The 19,433-nt window shown below is 36.7% G+C and overlaps 1 protein-coding gene across 1 annotated transcript in view; it reads left to right on the top strand.

The window, feature by feature from the left end:
- Positions 1-19,433, top strand: part of ABCC4 (ATP binding cassette subfamily C member 4 (PEL blood group)) — a 139,707-nt gene that overhangs the window by 45,403 nt on the left and 74,871 nt on the right. Inside the window, exons 16-19 of the mRNA XM_021530313.2 lie at positions 133-273; positions 1,636-1,673; positions 1,985-2,085; positions 5,053-5,199. Coding sequence (XP_021385988.2) covers positions 133-273; positions 1,636-1,673; positions 1,985-2,085; positions 5,053-5,199 — 427 coding nt within the window. The remainder of the gene's footprint in view (positions 1-132; positions 274-1,635; positions 1,674-1,984; positions 2,086-5,052; positions 5,200-19,433) is intronic.

Here is a 19,433-nt window from a genome sequence, read left to right as displayed (position 1 = left end):
AGTTTTTATATGCATAATCACTTTATATCCTTGTTTAATTGTTTGCTAATCCTGAACCATGACTTTCAAGTACCTTAGTCTGAATCTGTAACTACAAGGTTGATGAGGTTTGTTCTGTGGACTTTCTTTCAGGGTGAAAATGCACTGGCTGCAGTGCCAGAGGAGAGTCGCCATGAGGGAAAAATAAACTTTAAAGTTTACAGGAAATACTTCACTGCAGGAGCCAACTACTTAGTGATTTTTATACTCTTGTTATTTAATATTTTGGCACAGGTGAGTTGTTGGAAGCCACAAATAATATTGAATGTGTTTTGGATTTGTGAGGTTTTTTTCTGCTCTCTTTTTTTTTTTTTTTTAATACAGTGCATACTTGTTACTGTAATGCTTAATCTAAAATGTTTGGGTGTTGTTTAATAATTTTGTAGTGTACTGAAGTGTCAACATGGAATTTTTAGTACAGCATTGAGAAGTCTTGCACTGATCCTTATTCCAACAATTTTAATAATTGTTAAAATAAAGTAGTTGTTTTGATGACACTAAAACAATGTTTTGATGACAACATGGCACAAAAATTATAAGCCATTGTACTTTGTTTATAAAGAGAAGAAAATCATAAGGTGTATAGGTGTTTAACAAACCTAAACAGTCAGAATGTTTCCAGTTGAGGAGGGTAAAGAGATGTACTGGGTGCAGGAGGACAGAGCCTGACAGAAGTGTTCAAAGAACAGCTCACCTGTTGGTAAGTGCAGATTATATGAAAAGTTTAGGTGGAGGGTCACTGTTTAGCAGAATGAGAAAGTGAGGAAGAGCATAGGCAAATATTTTGTATGATGCAGACTGTAGCAGGTATACAACTTTTTAAACAAGGAAAGTTATTTACAGACTTACTGAAAGCAATGGTGGGCTGAGGACACCTTATTGCCTTTTTCTCTGTTTCTTGCTGGGAAAGCTCAAATTAATTTCATGGAAATTATTCTTGGCTGTAAAAAAAGTCTATATTAACATCTTACTTCCTGCTTGTCCTTGAATTGAGTCTGTTGGTAAGATAGCTAAGCAAGATCAGATCTCTGTAGTAGACTGTCCACAACTTCAAATTCACATGAACAGAAGTGTATTTTGAGATAATAACCCTGTTACATGTTTGTCGTCACCTTTTGTCATAGAAGGAAGGTGGCAGAAGGAGTTTTTCCCTCCCTCTCCTCTCTCATCCTCCTTCAACCCTGTTTCTGGTAATTATCTCCTGTAAACACAAATTTTTGGACTGGTAACATCAGAAAGTTTGTTAATCAAAAAACATTTTGGAATATCTCTTCTAGCAAATTTAGGAACTGAGAAAATGAGTTCTTTAATGTTCAATTAACTTACATTAGGAAGAGCTACTATATTTTGTTTGCTAAAGTGTATTGCTTTCCTTTAGTTTGCTAACATGTAAGGTAACTTAAGGTAACTTCTTTCTTTGTAGAGCACCTTCTAATGTGCTTGGCAAATTGCTGCTGGTCTTGAAAGACTGGATGGCATACTTTTCTGAATATGTGATGTTTTCCCAGAGAGCTTGAAAGAATAGCAAGGAAATTTAATTTTCTAATTTTTTTAAATTTTGTAAGATGATTCTTGTATTTGCTTCTTTTGCTCAAGGTGGCCTATGTGCTCCAAGACTGGTGGCTTTCTTACTGGTAAGTTTGTGATAATAAGTGGCTGGTTGTTTCTGCCTTTTCAGTCAAGTGCTGTTAGTTTAGTTGAGAGGGAATGGAACCTACTCTAAAATAGCTCAGATCTTCCTCTGATTTTCACTTCTGTTTTAGGGGAAAAAAAATTTAAACCCTACGCTAAGTGTAGACTGTAATTGCATCTGTTCATATTGTGATGCATGACAGCATCAATACATGAGATCTTTTGAACTAAAGATTTCAACTAAAGAGTTGAATCTAGAAACAGCTAAATGCACGTATTTGATGATGGTTATCTTCTGTGTGCATTTCCACAGGGCAAATCATCAAGGAAAGTTGAATCTCACAACAAATGGAAATAATGGAACAAATAAGCTTGACTATCTAGACCTTAACTTCTATTTGGGAATTTATGCAGGTAATTGCACAGCATGTGTGTGCGTGCGTGTGTGTGTGTGTGTCCAAGAACTATTTGTTATTTGATAGTTTTGAGAGGTGTAAAGCAATGTGTGGGGAAATGTGATTTCTAGCAGTAAACAATGTTTTTTACAGATTAGAAGCCTGAATCTTGCTTTCTGATTAAATAGATTGCAATAAATAAAATAAATCTGACAAAAGAAATAGGTTGAATGCAACATCTTTAATTGTTTTTCCTGGATTTTGGAAAGTAAATCAGACATTGAGTATCTGAAAAGTCAGTCATATTAAGGTTGTGGTTATTGTCTATATATTAGTAAGTCATTGAGCTAAATCTTCAGTCATTATATGGATGGCAAGAGGGATTAGAAATGGATCTTTGTTCTGCACTGTTCTAAAACTTGGCATGGCCACATTTCTTCTGAAGTGCTGTAGCAAAAGAACAAGCTTTTAAAAGGCATCCTAGATGGGTATGCAAAGCAGGTTGTTAAGAAACATTTCAATATATTTCAATAGGTAGCATTATGCTTCTGAATATTCAGAAAAGGGCGTTGATCTTTGCATTCAGGCATCCAAACATCTTGAAAAACTGCTCTGAGATGTAGTAAAAATTGCCACAGAAGAAGCATGTGCATGCTCTCAGATTCTGCTATTTAACACTCCTAGTGATGAACAGTTTTGTATGGCATGGTAATTTCTGCATGGAGATGTAAATGATTGGTGTGAGAAAACAGGTGGAATGCTAGAAGAATATGCATTGAATGTACTCAGAAACATCTCCATGGGTGAGAGAATAGGTGCAGGACTTTTTGTTTAGTTTGTTTTCTGGAATCCATGTGATCCAAGTGGCTGACAGAAAACATTGTGTTTGACCTGGAAAGCAACAATTTAGGAGCCAGATGAACTTGGCTTGGCTCTTATTTTCTCTATGTAATGTCTTATTTTGTGAAACGTTCCAGTGGACTGCACAGTATGATTAAGTGTGGCAAATTTCACTTTCTCTGACCAGATAGCCTAAGCCACATTAGTGAAAATTTTATCCTTTGAGGAATATTTTGCTCTAGATAGCAGAACAGAAAAAGCTACCTTTATATTGAAACATTTAGATGACTTAGTGAGATATTTGCAATGGTTGAACAGCATTGTCTTACCTACACAAAATTGTAAGTGAAGTTGACAAAGTTATAAAATGGTAGTACATTTCATATGAAATACATAATAATCCAATTTACCTTTCTCTATAATCTCTTAAACAGTATAAAACAATTTAACATTTTTATTTCTGGTTCTCAGTGTTTGAAAAACCAAACCCACTGTAGTAGTTCCTTCTTAATCCTTGTTGCTTCTGTGAAACAAAGATTTTGAAGAGTAAAATTGCTGTTAATAGGGAACAGTGGTGGCCAGAACTGAGGTACCAGTTCCACACCTCTTCTATAGGCCGAGCATGCAAAGAGCCCTTGTCTCTCTCATGCTGAGGTTCTGAACTCGTGAACAGGGAAAGCAAAGAGACAGACTGAGTGTAGGATTTGGAAGCATGTCTTGTTTCTCCTTCTCCCCAGCCTGCTCAGGTCTGCTCAGGTGTTTTGTTCTGGGAGGGTTGTACCAACAGCTTTCAGGCCTGAGTACAGCTGTACAGAAATGTGGGGTTTCCAGGGTGTGCTCCCTCTCCTCGTGTTGCTCCCACAGACTGCTGGTAGGAAAGGGCTGTGCCGCAGCCTCCTGCTTCATGCCTCTCCTGCTCCCTTTTTGCATGACCCAGCTTTCCTCTTTGGGTATGTGCAGTTACTCTTGGAAAACTTGTCTTCTCCTACCTGGCCTGGAATACAGCAGCTGGGACCAGGCAAACATACTCTCATGCTAGTCGTCATCTTTTTTTCTTAAAAACAGCACCTCACAGAATGTGAGCAATAAACTGCAAGCAGACAAATGGAATAGTGATGATACTTTATTTTGCTCCTTGGGAGGATGCAGAAGGAAGCAGGATGGGATAGCTTAACCATGTCACATAATTTAAAACCTCCCTCTTTCCCACTGTTACTATAACTGTTCTTGAATTGTGTATGATTTTAACCTTCCTTGAGAATTGGCAAGGTTTTCTGCTGATAGTTGGGGTCTAACTGCAGCATGTCCTCAAGACCTGAGGTAGCTATGCTGATTTTTCTGAAGCAGATCATGTAGAGCCTGGATGCTCTGCTAAATGTAAGGTTTAGGTGTTCACTGTTATTGACAGGGAATTTGGGCAGCCACATTGGAGATTTTGCAACAGCGATCTCATTATTTATTTCAGTTTTTTGCCCTGTAGCACTCTTGCCTTGTAAGCAGAGTTGTGCCCAGAAGAGAAACAAAGAGTCTGCACACCAGTTTCCTAGAAGGACTGTTTCTTCACGTGGCATAAGGAATGCACCTTATATAACGTGAAAGACACATAGTTTAAATTATTTGGTGTGTTTTACAAGGGGAAGAATGGCATGAGTGGTTTGGGCTGATTGGAAATAACTCAAGGTTGTGTCTAAATAGCCATGTTTATATTACTTGTTCAATACCTGCTGGCAAGTGTTGAATCTTCACAGTTACCTGTGCAACCCACAATTACACGTGGCACTGCAAAATGAATTTTTTAGTAATGCTGTTATGCAGAAAGTTTCAATACACATTTGTCTCATGGGTTAACAGACATTTCCTACATTTCTATGAAGTACCAGTTCTTTCAAACAGAAAAAGAGAAATGGATTAAATTGATTCTGTGATAATAACTGAAGCTAGTGACAAATGTATCTGTGTTCTGCACTCAGTTTGAGTCCCCCTAGGCTTAAGTTTGGATTCTTGTTATATGCAGAAGTCCAGAGAATTTGGTTTTAATGCAGTTTTATTTTTAACTTTTTTTTTTTTTCTTCTGAAAGATCCATATATTTTTGGTGGCTCTATTCATGTTTTGTTTTTTCTTTTTTTTTTTTTTTTTTCATTTCAGGTTTAACAGCGGCTACGATACTATTTGGCATAATCAGAAGTCTTCTGGTGTTTCAAGTTCTTGTCCATTCTGGTCAGAATTTGCACAACAAAATGTTTCAATCCATTTTGAAAGCTCCTGTCTTGTTTTTTGACAGAAATCCTATAGGTAAGCTTATTGAAAATTAAAAAAAACCCTCAATATTTAATGTATCTCCTCGATTGCACAAATTGTACCATTTCTGGACAATTACAATTTGATGGTATTTTTGCACTTCTGTTGGGTTCTTTTGGTTCTTTTACCTAAACTCGCTAAATTTTAACTGAAATACTTCAGATTTAGCAGTGTAGTCCTTTTAAATTTCAAACACATGACTGCTGTGTGATGGGTCATCTTACTGTCTTTAAATGCAGCTTCCAGAGCAATGAATTAGCTGTAGCTTCGGTGCTGTACCTTGACCTGTATTTGCACTGCTGTATTTGCACCTGTATTTTCCAATGCAGTTTCACAGGGATTCTCCAATATCCTGAATGTGTGTGAATGCATTTTGTAAAACTGTGATCCAGATCTTTATGTTCTTCAAAAGAAAAGCGAGAGAAGCTCCAGCAGAGTGAAGAGAGTGGGGAAGTGGTTGGTACTGATTGACTAGGCAAAGGTTTCTCTTTTACATGAGAAACAGGACCCTGATGGTCTTCACTCCCTTGGAAAAAAATAGACATGGGCTTGTTCTCATAGCACCAGGAAGCATTTAATTGTAAGGATATATAGGGATGGCTTTAGTGTTTCAGAGAAAGTGGTCATATTTTCAGGAAATAAATACTCATGTGGAGAAAAGGTTCATGCCCAGGATATGATGAATGAAATGTGTACAATGTAATCTTAAAGAACATGCCTACAATTGCAGAAGGTTAGGGCTGTGTTACATGGCTTGCTTGTACTATGAGTATGTGGAAATGTACATTCAAGGCCATTGTGAAGGAATCGAAGGGAAGCTCAGGAAATAGGTTAGTGGTGAGCTAGTAAGAGCACATGCATGAGAAGAAACCCTAGTGGTGATGTGTCAGGGGTTTTCCTCTTCTCTCTTGTGTATGTGTGCACAGCAAACACAGTAACTTTATTTTTGAGGGAATACATAGTGATTGTGTAAGAATGCCCATACATCTGGCTCATAATAACAAACTAAGAACTAGAGAGAAAACATCATCAACAATGTAGAGTTAACACCAGTTTGCTTTGTAACACTGTGAAGCTCTAATTAGCAATCTAATGTCTAATTATTTATATCTGCCTGTTACTGGTATTCACATGCTGTTGTGACTTAGATTTGTGTTTTTGTTAATCAACAGATATTTTATAATAGAGGATTAACTTCAGGATGCATGTATTTCTTTCTCTTCATCTTTCTTTTGGTCAGGGTGGCATGCAAAAATACTGCTATTTTAATTTCTGCATTATTTGGAAAAGGAAAAAAGAGAAGAAAAAAGATGACACATAGACAATGTTCTTGTTCAGAATTGCAGCATTTAGCAGTTCTGAAATCTGTTTGTAATATCTATATTTCATTATCTGATTTACATGGGTTTTTTGCTGTTTATTTATTTTACAGAACTTCACATGCTGTTTCTTGCATTGAGGTGGGATGTATTTTCCCCCCCCTTTTTTTAATATGCCTATGAAAGACATACTATAAATAAATAGAAATTATTAAATGTGCCTTTTTCTAGGATTGTGATTGTAATAGCTAACCAAACTATTAGAACCTTATTAGCAAAGCTGATATTGCAATGTCAGATCTATCATTTAAGCATCCAGCATGTTCTCAGTGTTAGTGTGAGGTTTCTAAGACCTCAACAGAAGCAGTTGCTGAACTAAATTTTGCTGGTTTATTTATCAAAAAATAATCAGCAATTAAAAAATGCCACGGCTAGTATTTTTAGCACATGATGATCTGTGTTCCAGAGTTAAGTAGGTGACTTAAATAAACAGACATCCCAAGCTCTTGGTAGTTCTTATTGGGAAAGCAGAGTAACAAGGAGCATCAGGGAGTTGACATTAGGAAATGGAAATGCGTGATGAATCATGACATGTCTGTCAGCTCCCAACAGTGTAGATCCAATCAGTCTTGGTGAATAAATGAGATGACTTATTTCTAAAAAAATGGTGCATTGTGAATCAGTTTAGGCATAAGCCCAAGATCTCTCTTTACAGATTGCATTAGCAATATATAGGGAGGGGAAGGTTGTAAAGGGAATAGTAACAAGCATTTTACCCAGATGATAGAAGAATGTCAATGTATTTTTGGAACCTGGTTACATAGCAGAGAGAGAAAAGAAATGAAAGGATCCCTCTCCTGTTTCTCTTTCCAGCCAAAAATATTTGTACATATACAGATTTCACCTTTCAATTTGGCATAGGTCAAAAAGAGTTAAACATTACTGCATATTTTGCACTGGAAGAACTTTATTAATAAATGTCTGTCTCTCGTTCCTTCTTAAGTGTTTAGCCTAAATCTACTGAGCTGATAATTTTAAGTGATCAAAGTGCATTATCTTACCCAGAATTTAAAAAAAATTGCCATTTATTTATGACTGAAATTCAAATTTGTCAGCAGGTATCTCTACTGTATCACTTACACAGCTATTGTGAAAGCTTCATGGGTAGTTGGAGTGTTAGTATTTTGGGTTTTATTACGTCTGACTTGTCTGCATTTGTTCATAAAACTTTTTTTTTTTTTGAGTGTGGAATTTGGCTGTCTGGAAACTTCCTCTGCTCTTCTACCCATATCCTAGTAAGGGACTGATATGAGTGTCAAAGTATCTGTAAAGTAGGAAGATGTAGACATTTTCTATTTCATAGTGAATGCTTTATATAATTGCTCTTCACATGTCACTTGCAGGAATAAAAAAGGGTTGATTCCTGTGCATGTCTAGCACAAGAGGGCAGCATGATCTGTTTTATCCCAGTCCAGCATTACAGAGGCTTCTTAGAAGGATAACAAAATTAATCTCTTATGTTTTTAGAGATGATATTTGAGGAGTGAATTTTCAACCTCTCTGCTGAGCAATAGTACTGTGGTTCCATTCAGTTGTCGTAATTATCTGCAAGAATAGTATTTTCTCCTAATCTTTTACACAATAAGATTTTCAGTTTCATGTAGTGCTGAGTTCAGGAACTTTTTTAGTTTTGGAAATAGCAGCCAAAAAGTCAGATAACCCTCTAGAGTCAGAAGAGTCCCACCAGGGAGACCTTCTTAAGCTATTATTACGTTTAATTTCTTTTTCAAGATGCTTGTAACACTTCAAGACATATTTGTTATAAAGCTGTGTGAAAGAGACCTGGACTTCAGCAGCAAAGACTTGATTTGGGACTTGCCTCTCTTGAAATTAGTTTCTTATTGAATAGCATAGAGGATCGTACTTTTGACAAGCTTCAGGATTTGATTCAAGATTACTTGCTTAGCTTGTAAATGAATTGTTCTTTTCTGGGATTTAGGGACAGATTAGAAAAGTGATGCTAATATGTAACTGCATAATTTTCAGTTATGGTGGTTCTAGTGTAAATTCTGTGTAATTTTGAATTGAATTGAATTTAGGAAGCTGAAACCTCTGCTGCTCTGTCAATGGGTGCTGTAAGAAGGAATGAATGATATGCATTAATTTGTTCAGATAAAATAGAAGTCTTTTTCCCTTCTAGAAAATATGCCTGAAATTTAAATTGAATCAGAATCACTACACAAGTGCAGCTTTTTTTTTTTTCCCAAATTGTATCTCCCCATACTCTTGGTTCTAAGGAGGAAAAGAAATATTTTGGCAGAAATATTTACAGCGTTTCTGGCCTTCTTAGAAATGGGAAGCACTGAATTGTATGATGGCTGTCCTTCACCTGTTAAATTAATAGATTTTTTCTTTCCTCTACAAATGCCTTGTGGAAACATTGAATAAACATTGCTCCCTTTGGGTGCTTACCTAGACTTTGTGATTTGACCAAGTTATAGAGAGAAATACTTTTTTTTTGGTTTTGGCAGCCAGAAATTACACACTGAACTGATAACTAACAGCAGCACATGAAAGCAAACTCCAAATATAAAAAGATTAAAATGTGAAAGAAAGCTGTTGTTATAATGAAGTTTGTTTTTCTTTAAGGCATAAGGATTTTAATTATGGTGTTCATAAGTCAAGTGCTGAAACGCTTATAATTTGACAGAGAAAGTTTCTTTATAGGATTAAGAGCATGTTCATCAATGCACAAACGACTATCTGCATTTTATCTGACAGAAGTGTCAAATGGGCAATGTTGTTACAGTGTTTCAACCATATAATATTTGCAACGAATATGGTATTTCAGCAGTCTGAAAATTACAATGCTGATAATGAGGTTGTTAAATTATACTTTATCAGATGGATAGTGAAACTGCTCTAGTTAATGTACATTAATGTATGCTTGTTCATACAAGTGATTCTGCTGAACAAGTAGCATGTTTAAACAAGAAATACTGGTCTTAAACTGTGTGATTTACAGTAGGTGGTGTTTTGGCATATCATGCAGTTAACAAGGCAGAGCTTCGTGTTAAAATACTTCGTTTGTAGTCTCATTCGTTAGTGATATAAATATTCAGTAGCAATGCCAGGAAATGTATTGTATTCCTGTTTGACTCAATGACTCAATTGCTTTCTTTATTTTTTTTTTTTTTGGAAACAAGATTTGTCCTATCTTTCTGATGCAGTTTTCAGATATATCCCTGTGGTCAAGATGAATTCTGCAGGGTTGTGAAAAACTGTACCAGCTCTTTGACAGCTTTCACATTCTCTTAAGCTAATACAAAAAAATACATTGTCCTTAAAGCAACAGAGGCTTTGTTTTCAACTCTCTGTGCCAAGCTCTAAAGCACATTCACATGTGCACAGGTTTGTTAGTTTATGTTGAAAAAGAAGTCCCTATAGGACAGCCTTTTGTTGTAAAATAAAAACACAGATTCTCTCTTCCGTGTTGGTAATCACTTGCATTTGTTGTTATTAAGATGGCAACACAATGGGTTCCATCAATCATCAAGATCCTTAACAACCACACAACGTTGTAAATATTATGTTTGGGTGTTTGAGTGGAACAGCTCGTCACTGAAGTAGGTGTGGTAATTAAAACCTGTTAGGTTGCTACATGTGTTAAAGAAAAAACCCTTTAATGTTTTTTTCATATAACAATGGCGATATGTACTTTACATCTTATCAGGGTGTGATTATTAAATGATATTTTATGGGAGTTGCTCATTTACTGTTAGTATTATCATGGCTTTGTTAAGAGTTTAAATAGTCTTATGCTTCCATGTGTTTTATCACCATTATGATTCTGTCAAGAGCCTTACAAAGTTGATTGCTATAGGAGTAGTCTTTAAAGTCAGTAAATGGCACTCTGGAGTTATGTGTACACTTATTATCTATTAGCGTAACTCGATTCAACTCTATCCTATTCTTTTCTGCAATAATAATTGAATGAAACTTGGCCATAAACCGATGAGACAAGCCCATTACATTTTCAGTTCACCGAGTCAGAGCTCACCCCATTTATGCCTAATATGGGAGATAAAATTAAAAGCTTTACGGAAAAGCTGTTTGTAGGAGGGGATGAGGCATTATTTGATAGGGAAATAGCGTGAAGCTTGCACTGACAGCCACTTCCAAGTGCAACCTCTTGCTTTCCTTGGCACAAGATTCCACATCCCTTCGTAGGGATTTTCTATCTTCTTCACATTAAGATCCCCTGGTGGGGAAAACAGCCTGCTGTGAAACTCATTTCTGACCATATGCTGACCTACCCAGATACTGCAAACTCTAGTGTTTTCATCTACTGAAGCAGCTACAAAGAGAGCTGCTCTCGCTCCACCTCAGCTGAGCAAAAGGGAGGCATGCAATGTCGAGCAAGACAGGAAAGCCTAATTAAAAATACTGGCTTTAGAAGACTGCACAGAAACTGTTCGGAGACATCCCTTTTCTGCAAAAATAATAAAATGGAAAATAAAAATGAAATATTGTTTAAGTCTTGCAAAGTTGGCATGCTGTTTTGGGGAGATTTCTGGCAATGGGGTTGTGGCAAATGTTGGTTGGAGACACTTGAAAACAGAGGGAGAGACTGCTGTAATATTGATGAAAAACTGCAAGGGGCTTAAAAAGAGGGACAAACTGAGGTGATGCAGATACAAATAAGCTTTTAGAGATAATTCAAAATGGAGAATTTTTTGTTTGTTTTTTTGAAAATAACTATTTTAAATGTGTTCCTTTTTTTGCTATTTTTAATGTTTATAAGTTGTGGAATGCTTCTACTACTGCTGTGGATAGTGGGGACTGGGTGTGCCAAAGGGATAGAATATCCTCTCTTGCTGTTCATGGATGCCTGTTTTGGATGGGAAATAATTATCTCTGAGAAATGAGGAAAAACTTAACAAAACTCACTTCATTCAACCTTGGAACAAGGCATAAACATTTCCAAAAATAAATTACTTTGGAGAAGAGCTGAGCAGGGATGATGAATAGCCAGGTGGTGAGACCATGTATATGGAATATGGGAAAGGCACTCCAGCTCTTCTCCCCCTCTGGTTCAATGTGGGCTTTGAACATGTGGATCTCCCATCCTGGGTGAAGCTATGCACATCGGGCCCTTGCCTGTGTCATAACCTTCCACTGCTGTCCCTTATGGGCACACAGATTTAGATCACTGTGGTGTTTGCACAAAAAATAGCCTGCTTTGATGGGGTATTTTGGTGGGTTTTTTTGTTTAATATGAGTAGCTGGAAATTAAAATGAAACAAACACTATCACAGTGCAAACTCATTTCATTAGCACTTTTCTGCTTTATGCTGCACAGAATCCTTTCTCCCAGACGGTCCTAGGTAATCTGCACTGCAGCATCTGGGTGAATTAATTAGTTGGGGTTTTGTGTTTTTTTTTTGTTGTTTTTTTTTTTTTTTTTTTTTTTTCAGATTTCCAGCATCTTGCAGATTATGCAACAAGTGAAGATTAGTTTGTGCCTGTGTTGATCTTGTAGAGTGTTTGGAAACAAAAGGCACTTCTCGATCCAAAATTAAAATTTTAGTGTAGAAAAGAATGGCTGTTGTATGTGAATCTGCCTGTTTTGGCAATCCAGACTGAAGCCCAAAGAATAGAAATAACAGCAGAAGCAGAGGTATTGAATCAAACTTGACTTCAGTGTGTTGTTCGGTTTAAAAAAATACCAACTTAAAGTTACTTACAAATAGTACAATACAGCATTGCCTGCTGTCTTCCACCCTGTCTTCCCCAGATATTTTTTTTTCCTTTCATCAAAACCATTAGGTACTTTGTCTGGGGCTTTTTGTTACATATTCAGGTGAACACATATGCGGAACCTCCTTCAGGTTTTGATTTTTGATGTAATTTTATGGAAGATAATGTTACATTTGGAGAGGGCAACATTATTGCAAGCTATATATGTTAATAGCTACCAGCTTTAAGAGAGCTTTTCAAAGTACTCTAAAATAGCATCAAGCATATGAAGAACATTTTTTTTGTTTGTTTGTTTTATTAGTTACTGGACAATAGTCCTATAATTAGAGTGGTAGTATGTAATGGACATTAATTATTGCTTGTGGCTATACCGACCTTGAGGCAGGTAGCTTGAAACTGGAAACTGCACGTTCATTTTTGTTTGGGGTTTGCTTTAATGTTCATTTAAATTTGGGCTCTTGTTGAACATTTTCTTAGGTGATTCTTATTTACATACTTAGTTGCATAGCTTTTGATTTCAGCTTGAGCAGAATATTTAGTTGTAGTGGTGCCAAAGGGAGGTTGTAGAGTGAGGAGGTTTCTGAAAAATCATGGATAGGCTGGGGCTGCCTTAGCTATTACTCACCTAATGCTGGGTAGGAAGTTGTATTCACAGAGCCAGCAGGCAAAGCAAGCTGCTGTGTGGCAGAAAGGTGGCAGAGTCTTCATTCTCAGCTGTTTGACTCAGAGTAGAGTGCCTTTTGTGCTCAGGAGGTGGTTTTGGTTTTGTGTTCATCTTTGCCTTGTTGTAAAGGACTTACTAATTACTTTTGACCTGTTTGTTTTCTAGTTGCAGGATCCACTCATTCTTCTTCATTTACCAGTTAAAAAAGAGCACAAAGGTCACTAGTATTTCTCAAACTTGAGCTTTTATCACGTGCTACTATGACATTTGAAAATTCAGAGAAAGTTTAGAGTTCAGCTTTTTGTAAGGTCATGGTTTCTATGTCCACTGACATGGTTCTGGTCAGTTTTTATCCACTGTGTGCTGAATTCATCCTCTGTTTTGTCCAGGAATGCTACTTTTCCTGCCCTCTTTCAAGCATAGGTCTTCACTAACTTGATTTAATGTTGGGTTAGAGAGTGCAGAATAATCTGAAGGTGTTTGGAAATCTGAGAAGGTGAAGATTTGGAACTTGGACCTCCTTGCTAGCAATTGTAAGGAATAACAGATGGAAGAGAGATGGTCTAACTCTTCCTTAGTTTTCTTTTTATCAGATGTGATGAGATTTCTGTGTGTGTGGTAAACCTCTTTTTTCTCAATGAAATTACTGTCTGTTTAATATGTAAATGATGCAATGCAGAATATTGCTAATTCGTGTGTAGGCAAGAAAAAACACTCTGCTTTGTGGCAAACTTCCCTTCAGTGGGAATACATGCTTCTTTGTCCCTGTGTGTATTCATTTCTCAGCATAATTTCATGCTCATGAGTTTGAATGTTCACAACCCAAAATAAAGTGTTTAGTCTACATTTTAGACAAAATCCCTACATCTGTTCTTAAAATGTCACAATTAATTTCTTATACAGGAATACTGTCCCTGCCCCATCCTTTCTAGGACATGCCAGGAGGACAGTAAGTGGTTAGATGCCAGGGGCATTTGCTTAGTGTTGGGTTTTCCCCACTCCTTCCTTTTCAATGGGAATACTTAAAGCTGTACACTTTACAGTATCTTGTTCCTCTCTTCTTCTAGAGCACTTTTTTTCTAGAGCACTTTTTTTTTTTTTTTTCAGAATCTGTCATGTTTATCTTTAGAGAAGAGGTGGTGTCTTGTCTTCACTTAGAGAGTTAAGAGTTAACTTCCTGTGCTTAAGGATGGGTATCTAGGATTTGGAAAGTGCCACTTTGAAATTAACCATATTTTTAACATTTATTTTAAAAAAAGTATATAAGCCTCATATGCTTTCTTTGAAGTTGGTACAATACTTCTTTCCTTTCTCCCTTCATTAGTTCCCCAGTTTCCTTTTAGAAGAACAGTTCTTCTCTCTCCTGTCTGAACAACCAGCCAAAAGTAAACAATTGCCGTTAGTTTTCCAGAATATTTCTAGTATTCCCAGACTAAAAATTGTTGAAATGGTTTAAGGAACAGTTGATAGGTCTTACCTTTAGTCAGCTAATGTTTCCTTACCATTGGAAATTATTTGGTGCTTCTATGAGACAAAAGATACCTGCAGAACCCTCTGCAAGTTTAAAACCGCAGAACTGTAAAATATAGATTGTTTTAGCTTTAGAAGTGTCATCTGTTTTTTCTATTAGACTAACAGTATAGAGAAAAATTTTTTCCATCAGTATTTTCAACAGAAAACTAGTTATGCTAGACTTACTCTAATATTAAGAAATCTTATCTAAGGAGCACTTTCAAAATAAAGCCAAAATTGAGAGAAAAAAGTGCCTTGAGGTTTTTATAAAGCTGACAAGTTCTAATATTCCAAATATGTAGTGACAATGATCTTCTTTCGTAATTAAGCTACAAGTATGATTTAATATTGAATTCAAAGCCATTCACTGAATGCTGCTTATATTTAAACCCCCAAAAATCCCCAAGAGAAAAAATGGAAAAAAAACAATCCCAACATACTTTTTAAATTCAGATAAGAAAAAATAAACTCTGCTGCAATTCAGTTTAATAACCAATGTTGCTCAGCTACTACCGAAGGCTTAAGGACAGTGTTTAGAAGTGATTGTTCAAAAATAAGTGTTTCTCTAAGATTATAAGGGCTTATACAGATGATTTTGTTCACCTGCTGAGTGTTAAAGAGTGGAAATGTCCAATCTGAGGCTTTCCAGAAGTGTTTGTTTGCTTGAAAAAATAGAAATATTCCTGTAGAAAAATAGGATTTAATTAATTTTTGTCCCTTCTTAGCCACATACTAAAGTAATATTATTGTGTACTTTTAATAGAAACACAAATGTTTAGTGGAATGCAAAATCCCAGGTTTCTGAATTAATCTGAGGTGTTTCTAGCTTAAAATGTAGTGCTGTGAGCACTGCTTAATTTGTTAATATCTTCCTACTCTTCCTCTGTTGTTTGTACTTCTCATGAGATGCAAGATGTTAAAAAGCTTGTTGAGTACTTGTTGTTCATTTTAAAATGGGCATGGAAGTGTTTTGAATAGAAATCTTACGTATTGTTCAATTAAATAGGCAGAAAGAGAACAAGTTAATACAACTGAAAGAGAGTACATTTAGATTAGATACTAAGAAAAAAATTCTTTGCTGTGAGGGTAGTGAGGCACTGGCACAGGTTGTGCAGACAAGCCTGTCTATGCCTTATCCTTGGAAGTGTTCAAGCCATGTTGGATGGGGCTCTGAGCAGCCTGGGCTTGTGGAAGGTGTCACTGCTCACTGAAGGGAGGTTGGAGTTAGGTGGTCTTTAAGGTCCCTTCTGACCCAGCCCCATTCTATGTTTCTTTGATTTTATGGGTCTTGGAAAAACAGAAGGATACATTCATTCTTTGATTCCCTGAGTAGGAGATGCAAAAATACTCTTCCAGGTAGTGACCTGCATCACTTTGGTAGCTTTGGGTTGTATCTGAATTACTACAGAGTAAATGTGATGGGAAAAAAGTTTCAGCATAGAAGAAGAAGGTTTTTAAGACCTTTCATACCTCTCAGATTTTGTGCAGAGATTCATACTTTAACCTTCATCTTATCTTTAAAGGGGCTGTGCTTCATTGTAATGGAACTTGAGCAGCAGGATGGACGGAGAAGGCTGTTGGTGTAAGAGGAAGTGTGACAGGTGTAACATTTGCTCTGTAGACCAATTTTTCCTCTTGCTGTATGCCTTTCTGCTGTGATACCAGAGCAATTCAGAGAGGAAACAGAGCAAGGAAGGCACTTACTTTAATTAGTGAATTTTATCCTCAATTCTTTTCAATCTAATTTGGCCTTCTGATTTTCTGTTGATTCTTTCAAATGCTTCAGACTTAGTCAGACAAAAGCCTTTTTCTTCACAATTGTCAAATTTCATTGAATCTTGAGTCTTGGTGATAGAGCTTAATTGTCAGCAAAATAAGTCTTGGTTTGTCTAAATTGTTTGATCCTCAATTGGTTTAGAAGTGACAATATAATTTCATTTACAGCGTTTAGATACTGTTTTCGTGTGGCATGTGGAGCAAAGTTGGACCAACGAAAAACATTATTTCAGTTGTTTTCTGTCAGGAAGGCTTAGACAAAGAGCTTAGTCTCAGATCCTTTAAAGTTCAAGCATCTGCCACTAGGGGCAAAAATTATTTTCCTGTAGGCGTTCATCTTTTATTGTAGATTTACTGTGCTGCTTCACTTGGTTGATAATCTAATTTAAACCTCAGAGATGATTCATACCTCCTTAAGGGGATTCACAGCTAGTTTAAATTGTCTGAACTTTTCAGTTCTTCTAGGATCTCTTTTTTGAACATAATGGTCCTTTGGGTGTTTGAATGCGCTGAGGAGGAAAGAATGTAACCCATGCAAGTGATAACACTTGAGAGATACCATTTTACAACATACTTCAGATATTTTTTCAAATTCATTTGGATTTCTTGTTCAGGTAATTTGTGTTGTCTTGACTTAATTTAGGTCCTAATCATGCCAAGTGGTCTGTTGTGGACAAACTTCTGCAGGAATGAGCATGGTACCTGTTGAAGTAAGGAACTTTCTGGTAGAATAGACCATGTGCTAGAGACTTTCTTTTCATAAGCCCAACATTTTGTATACCTGTAATAGGGCAGTTTTCCAGAAAAGCACTGGATTACGAAAGGTTACAAAACCTTGATATTAAGAGGCATTTTCAATTTACATTCTCAGAAAACCAGAAGAAACAAAGAAACAAAGCCCCAGTTGTCCAGAAGGTCTGAAAAGGTTTTAGAATCATCCAAAGACGTAAACTTGTTCGTGACCCCTTCCTGAAAGCATGACCGCTTTATAGTTGACCACTAAAAAGTTTAGGAATTGCATGTTCATGCTATATTCATATGTGAACTGCTATTTGAGGAGTTCTTCTCTAGAGTCAGGCAAGGACAAAATAGACATTCAGAAAATTAAGCAGTGTTGTAAATATCATTCAGCTGTCAAGAAAGGTTTATTGAATACTTTTTGTATGCATTCTAAAGTTAAGCTAAATTTTGAAAACTATCAGAGCCAACATTAGTTCTGAAAATACTCTAATTAAATAGACTACTATATTAAGTTGTTACTAATTATACCCTGTAATTTTAATAGTGGTTGGTTTATTAACACAATTTTGCCTTTTGTGGTTTTTTGCTTGGAGGTATAGTTTTGTTTCATATGTTTTAACGATGTATCCACAAATTGATCCCAAATCAAGTTGTGTGCTCATACTGTTTTGCAAAGAGGGAAACAAAAATATTAGATATTTTCTGTTATTTGCTTTCATTATTATATGCATATTTTTCCATTTTATTCCTGCTGTATCAGGAATTTGGTATCTTTTTCAATGCAGAATCATGGCAAAGCAGTTGTTTTGAAAGAACCTTTCTCAAACTGTCTGGGGTCAGATTATGATCAGTTATTATTTGCAAAATTTTTAATGCATATTACAAAATATAACTTGTGCTTCAGTTCCATGAGAGGACATGGATAGTTGAGTGATAGCTATTTTTGTCATAGTCTTTACATGGCTCCTCTAGTTGTCCTGTTTGTTACAGTCCTGGAACTTTTTTCATCCTAATGTGTCTGATGTATTTTCAGCAGAAAAGCTGCTGGTTTAAAAAAGTGACAAAACCAAATTGTGGTGAAAATAGATGTCAGGAAAACAAAAATCAAGTAAGTAAGTGAACTGTTAAAATCCAATGACAGACATGTTTTGAGGGAAGAAAGAAAACTCTTACTGATAATTCCTTTACCTGAAATTTTATTTTGCCTTGTGAAGTCTAAAGACCCTGTGTGAATGAAATTAAACTAATTAATCAGAGTATACTCTAAAGACTAATGAGACACAACCATCTGTTTCCCCTGCAGTTCTATAGTTAGCAGAGTGAAATATGATCCTGTAAGAGCAGTTTAAAGCAAGAAGTAACTGAAATCCTCTGATTTGTTTTTTGAAGACATCTTTTTCAATAGATATAAGTCTTCCCTCATCTGTTAGAGTATAATCTTGTGAATAATCTGTACGTGTCCGGTGCCTTTGGTTATGCAGTATGTCCCGGATGCACTTTGTCATCTTCCTTCAGGTGATGCTGGGTTTTAGACCTCTACAGTTCTAGTTTGGGAACTATTTCTGATCATGGCCTCTCCCTTGCTGTATTTTCCCTGTTTTTCAGTGTAAAACACCCTTTCTGTTGCCTTTATGGCTTATGTGTTATTCCCCTATCTGGCTCTTTTTGCCACTCTGCATTTCCAAAACATCAGTTCAGTCACTTTTCTGGTTTTAAGTGTTGCAGTCACCTGTTCTCAGTTGCTGTGTCCCAAACTCTTCCACACTTCCTAGCCTGTGTCTCACTGTGTTGGGCTTTGTGCCTTGGTTGTGCATGGGATGGTATTTGTACCTAGAGCTTGTGCCATGCCATGGTGTAGGAGAATGGAAGAACCAATGTTGAAGGAAGAGAGAGAAAAGGAAATGGGGAGTGGATATTGAGTGTATGAAGCTGAGGGTGAAGGGGAGGACACATGCAAGCAGAGCAGAAAATCAAGAATGTTCACAAAACTCTCTCAATATCCAAACACCCAAGATTTGGTGAGGTCTGTGACTGTGACTGCCAGTTTGTCTCTTAACAATTCTGTCTTGCAGCTGCTCCCCAGGGCCAAATGGAGGGAAGACCTTTTCTTAATCTTACAACCCCAAGCTGGCACTTTTTCATCTTAAAATCATCTCTCAAGATGCACCAGTAACATTGTAACCGCAGTACACTGACAGCAGTTAAACATATGGGTGGGGAAAACTCATTAATTCTGTGACCCCTTCGTGTTGCTGTACTTTGAAACACATCTTGTGCTGCAACTTTCTGTTCCAGCTTACTGCTCCATCTTCCCCTAGCTCTTTACTCCTTCTGTAGTCAATTTTACTGGTTACTCTTAATTGGCACAACAAACTCTTCAGGGCAGGGCACACTGCTGGCTGCGTGATGGTCCAGCCTGCATCCCAGTGAGCCTCTGCCTCCTGCCTCAGATGCAT

The sequence above is a fragment of the Lonchura striata genome, chromosome 2, assembly GCF_046129695.1.
Source record: "Lonchura striata isolate bLonStr1 chromosome 2, bLonStr1.mat, whole genome shotgun sequence".
NCBI classification, from domain to species: Eukaryota; Metazoa; Chordata; class Aves; order Passeriformes; family Estrildidae; genus Lonchura; species Lonchura striata.
This window is presented reverse-complemented; position numbering and strand designations above follow the sequence as displayed.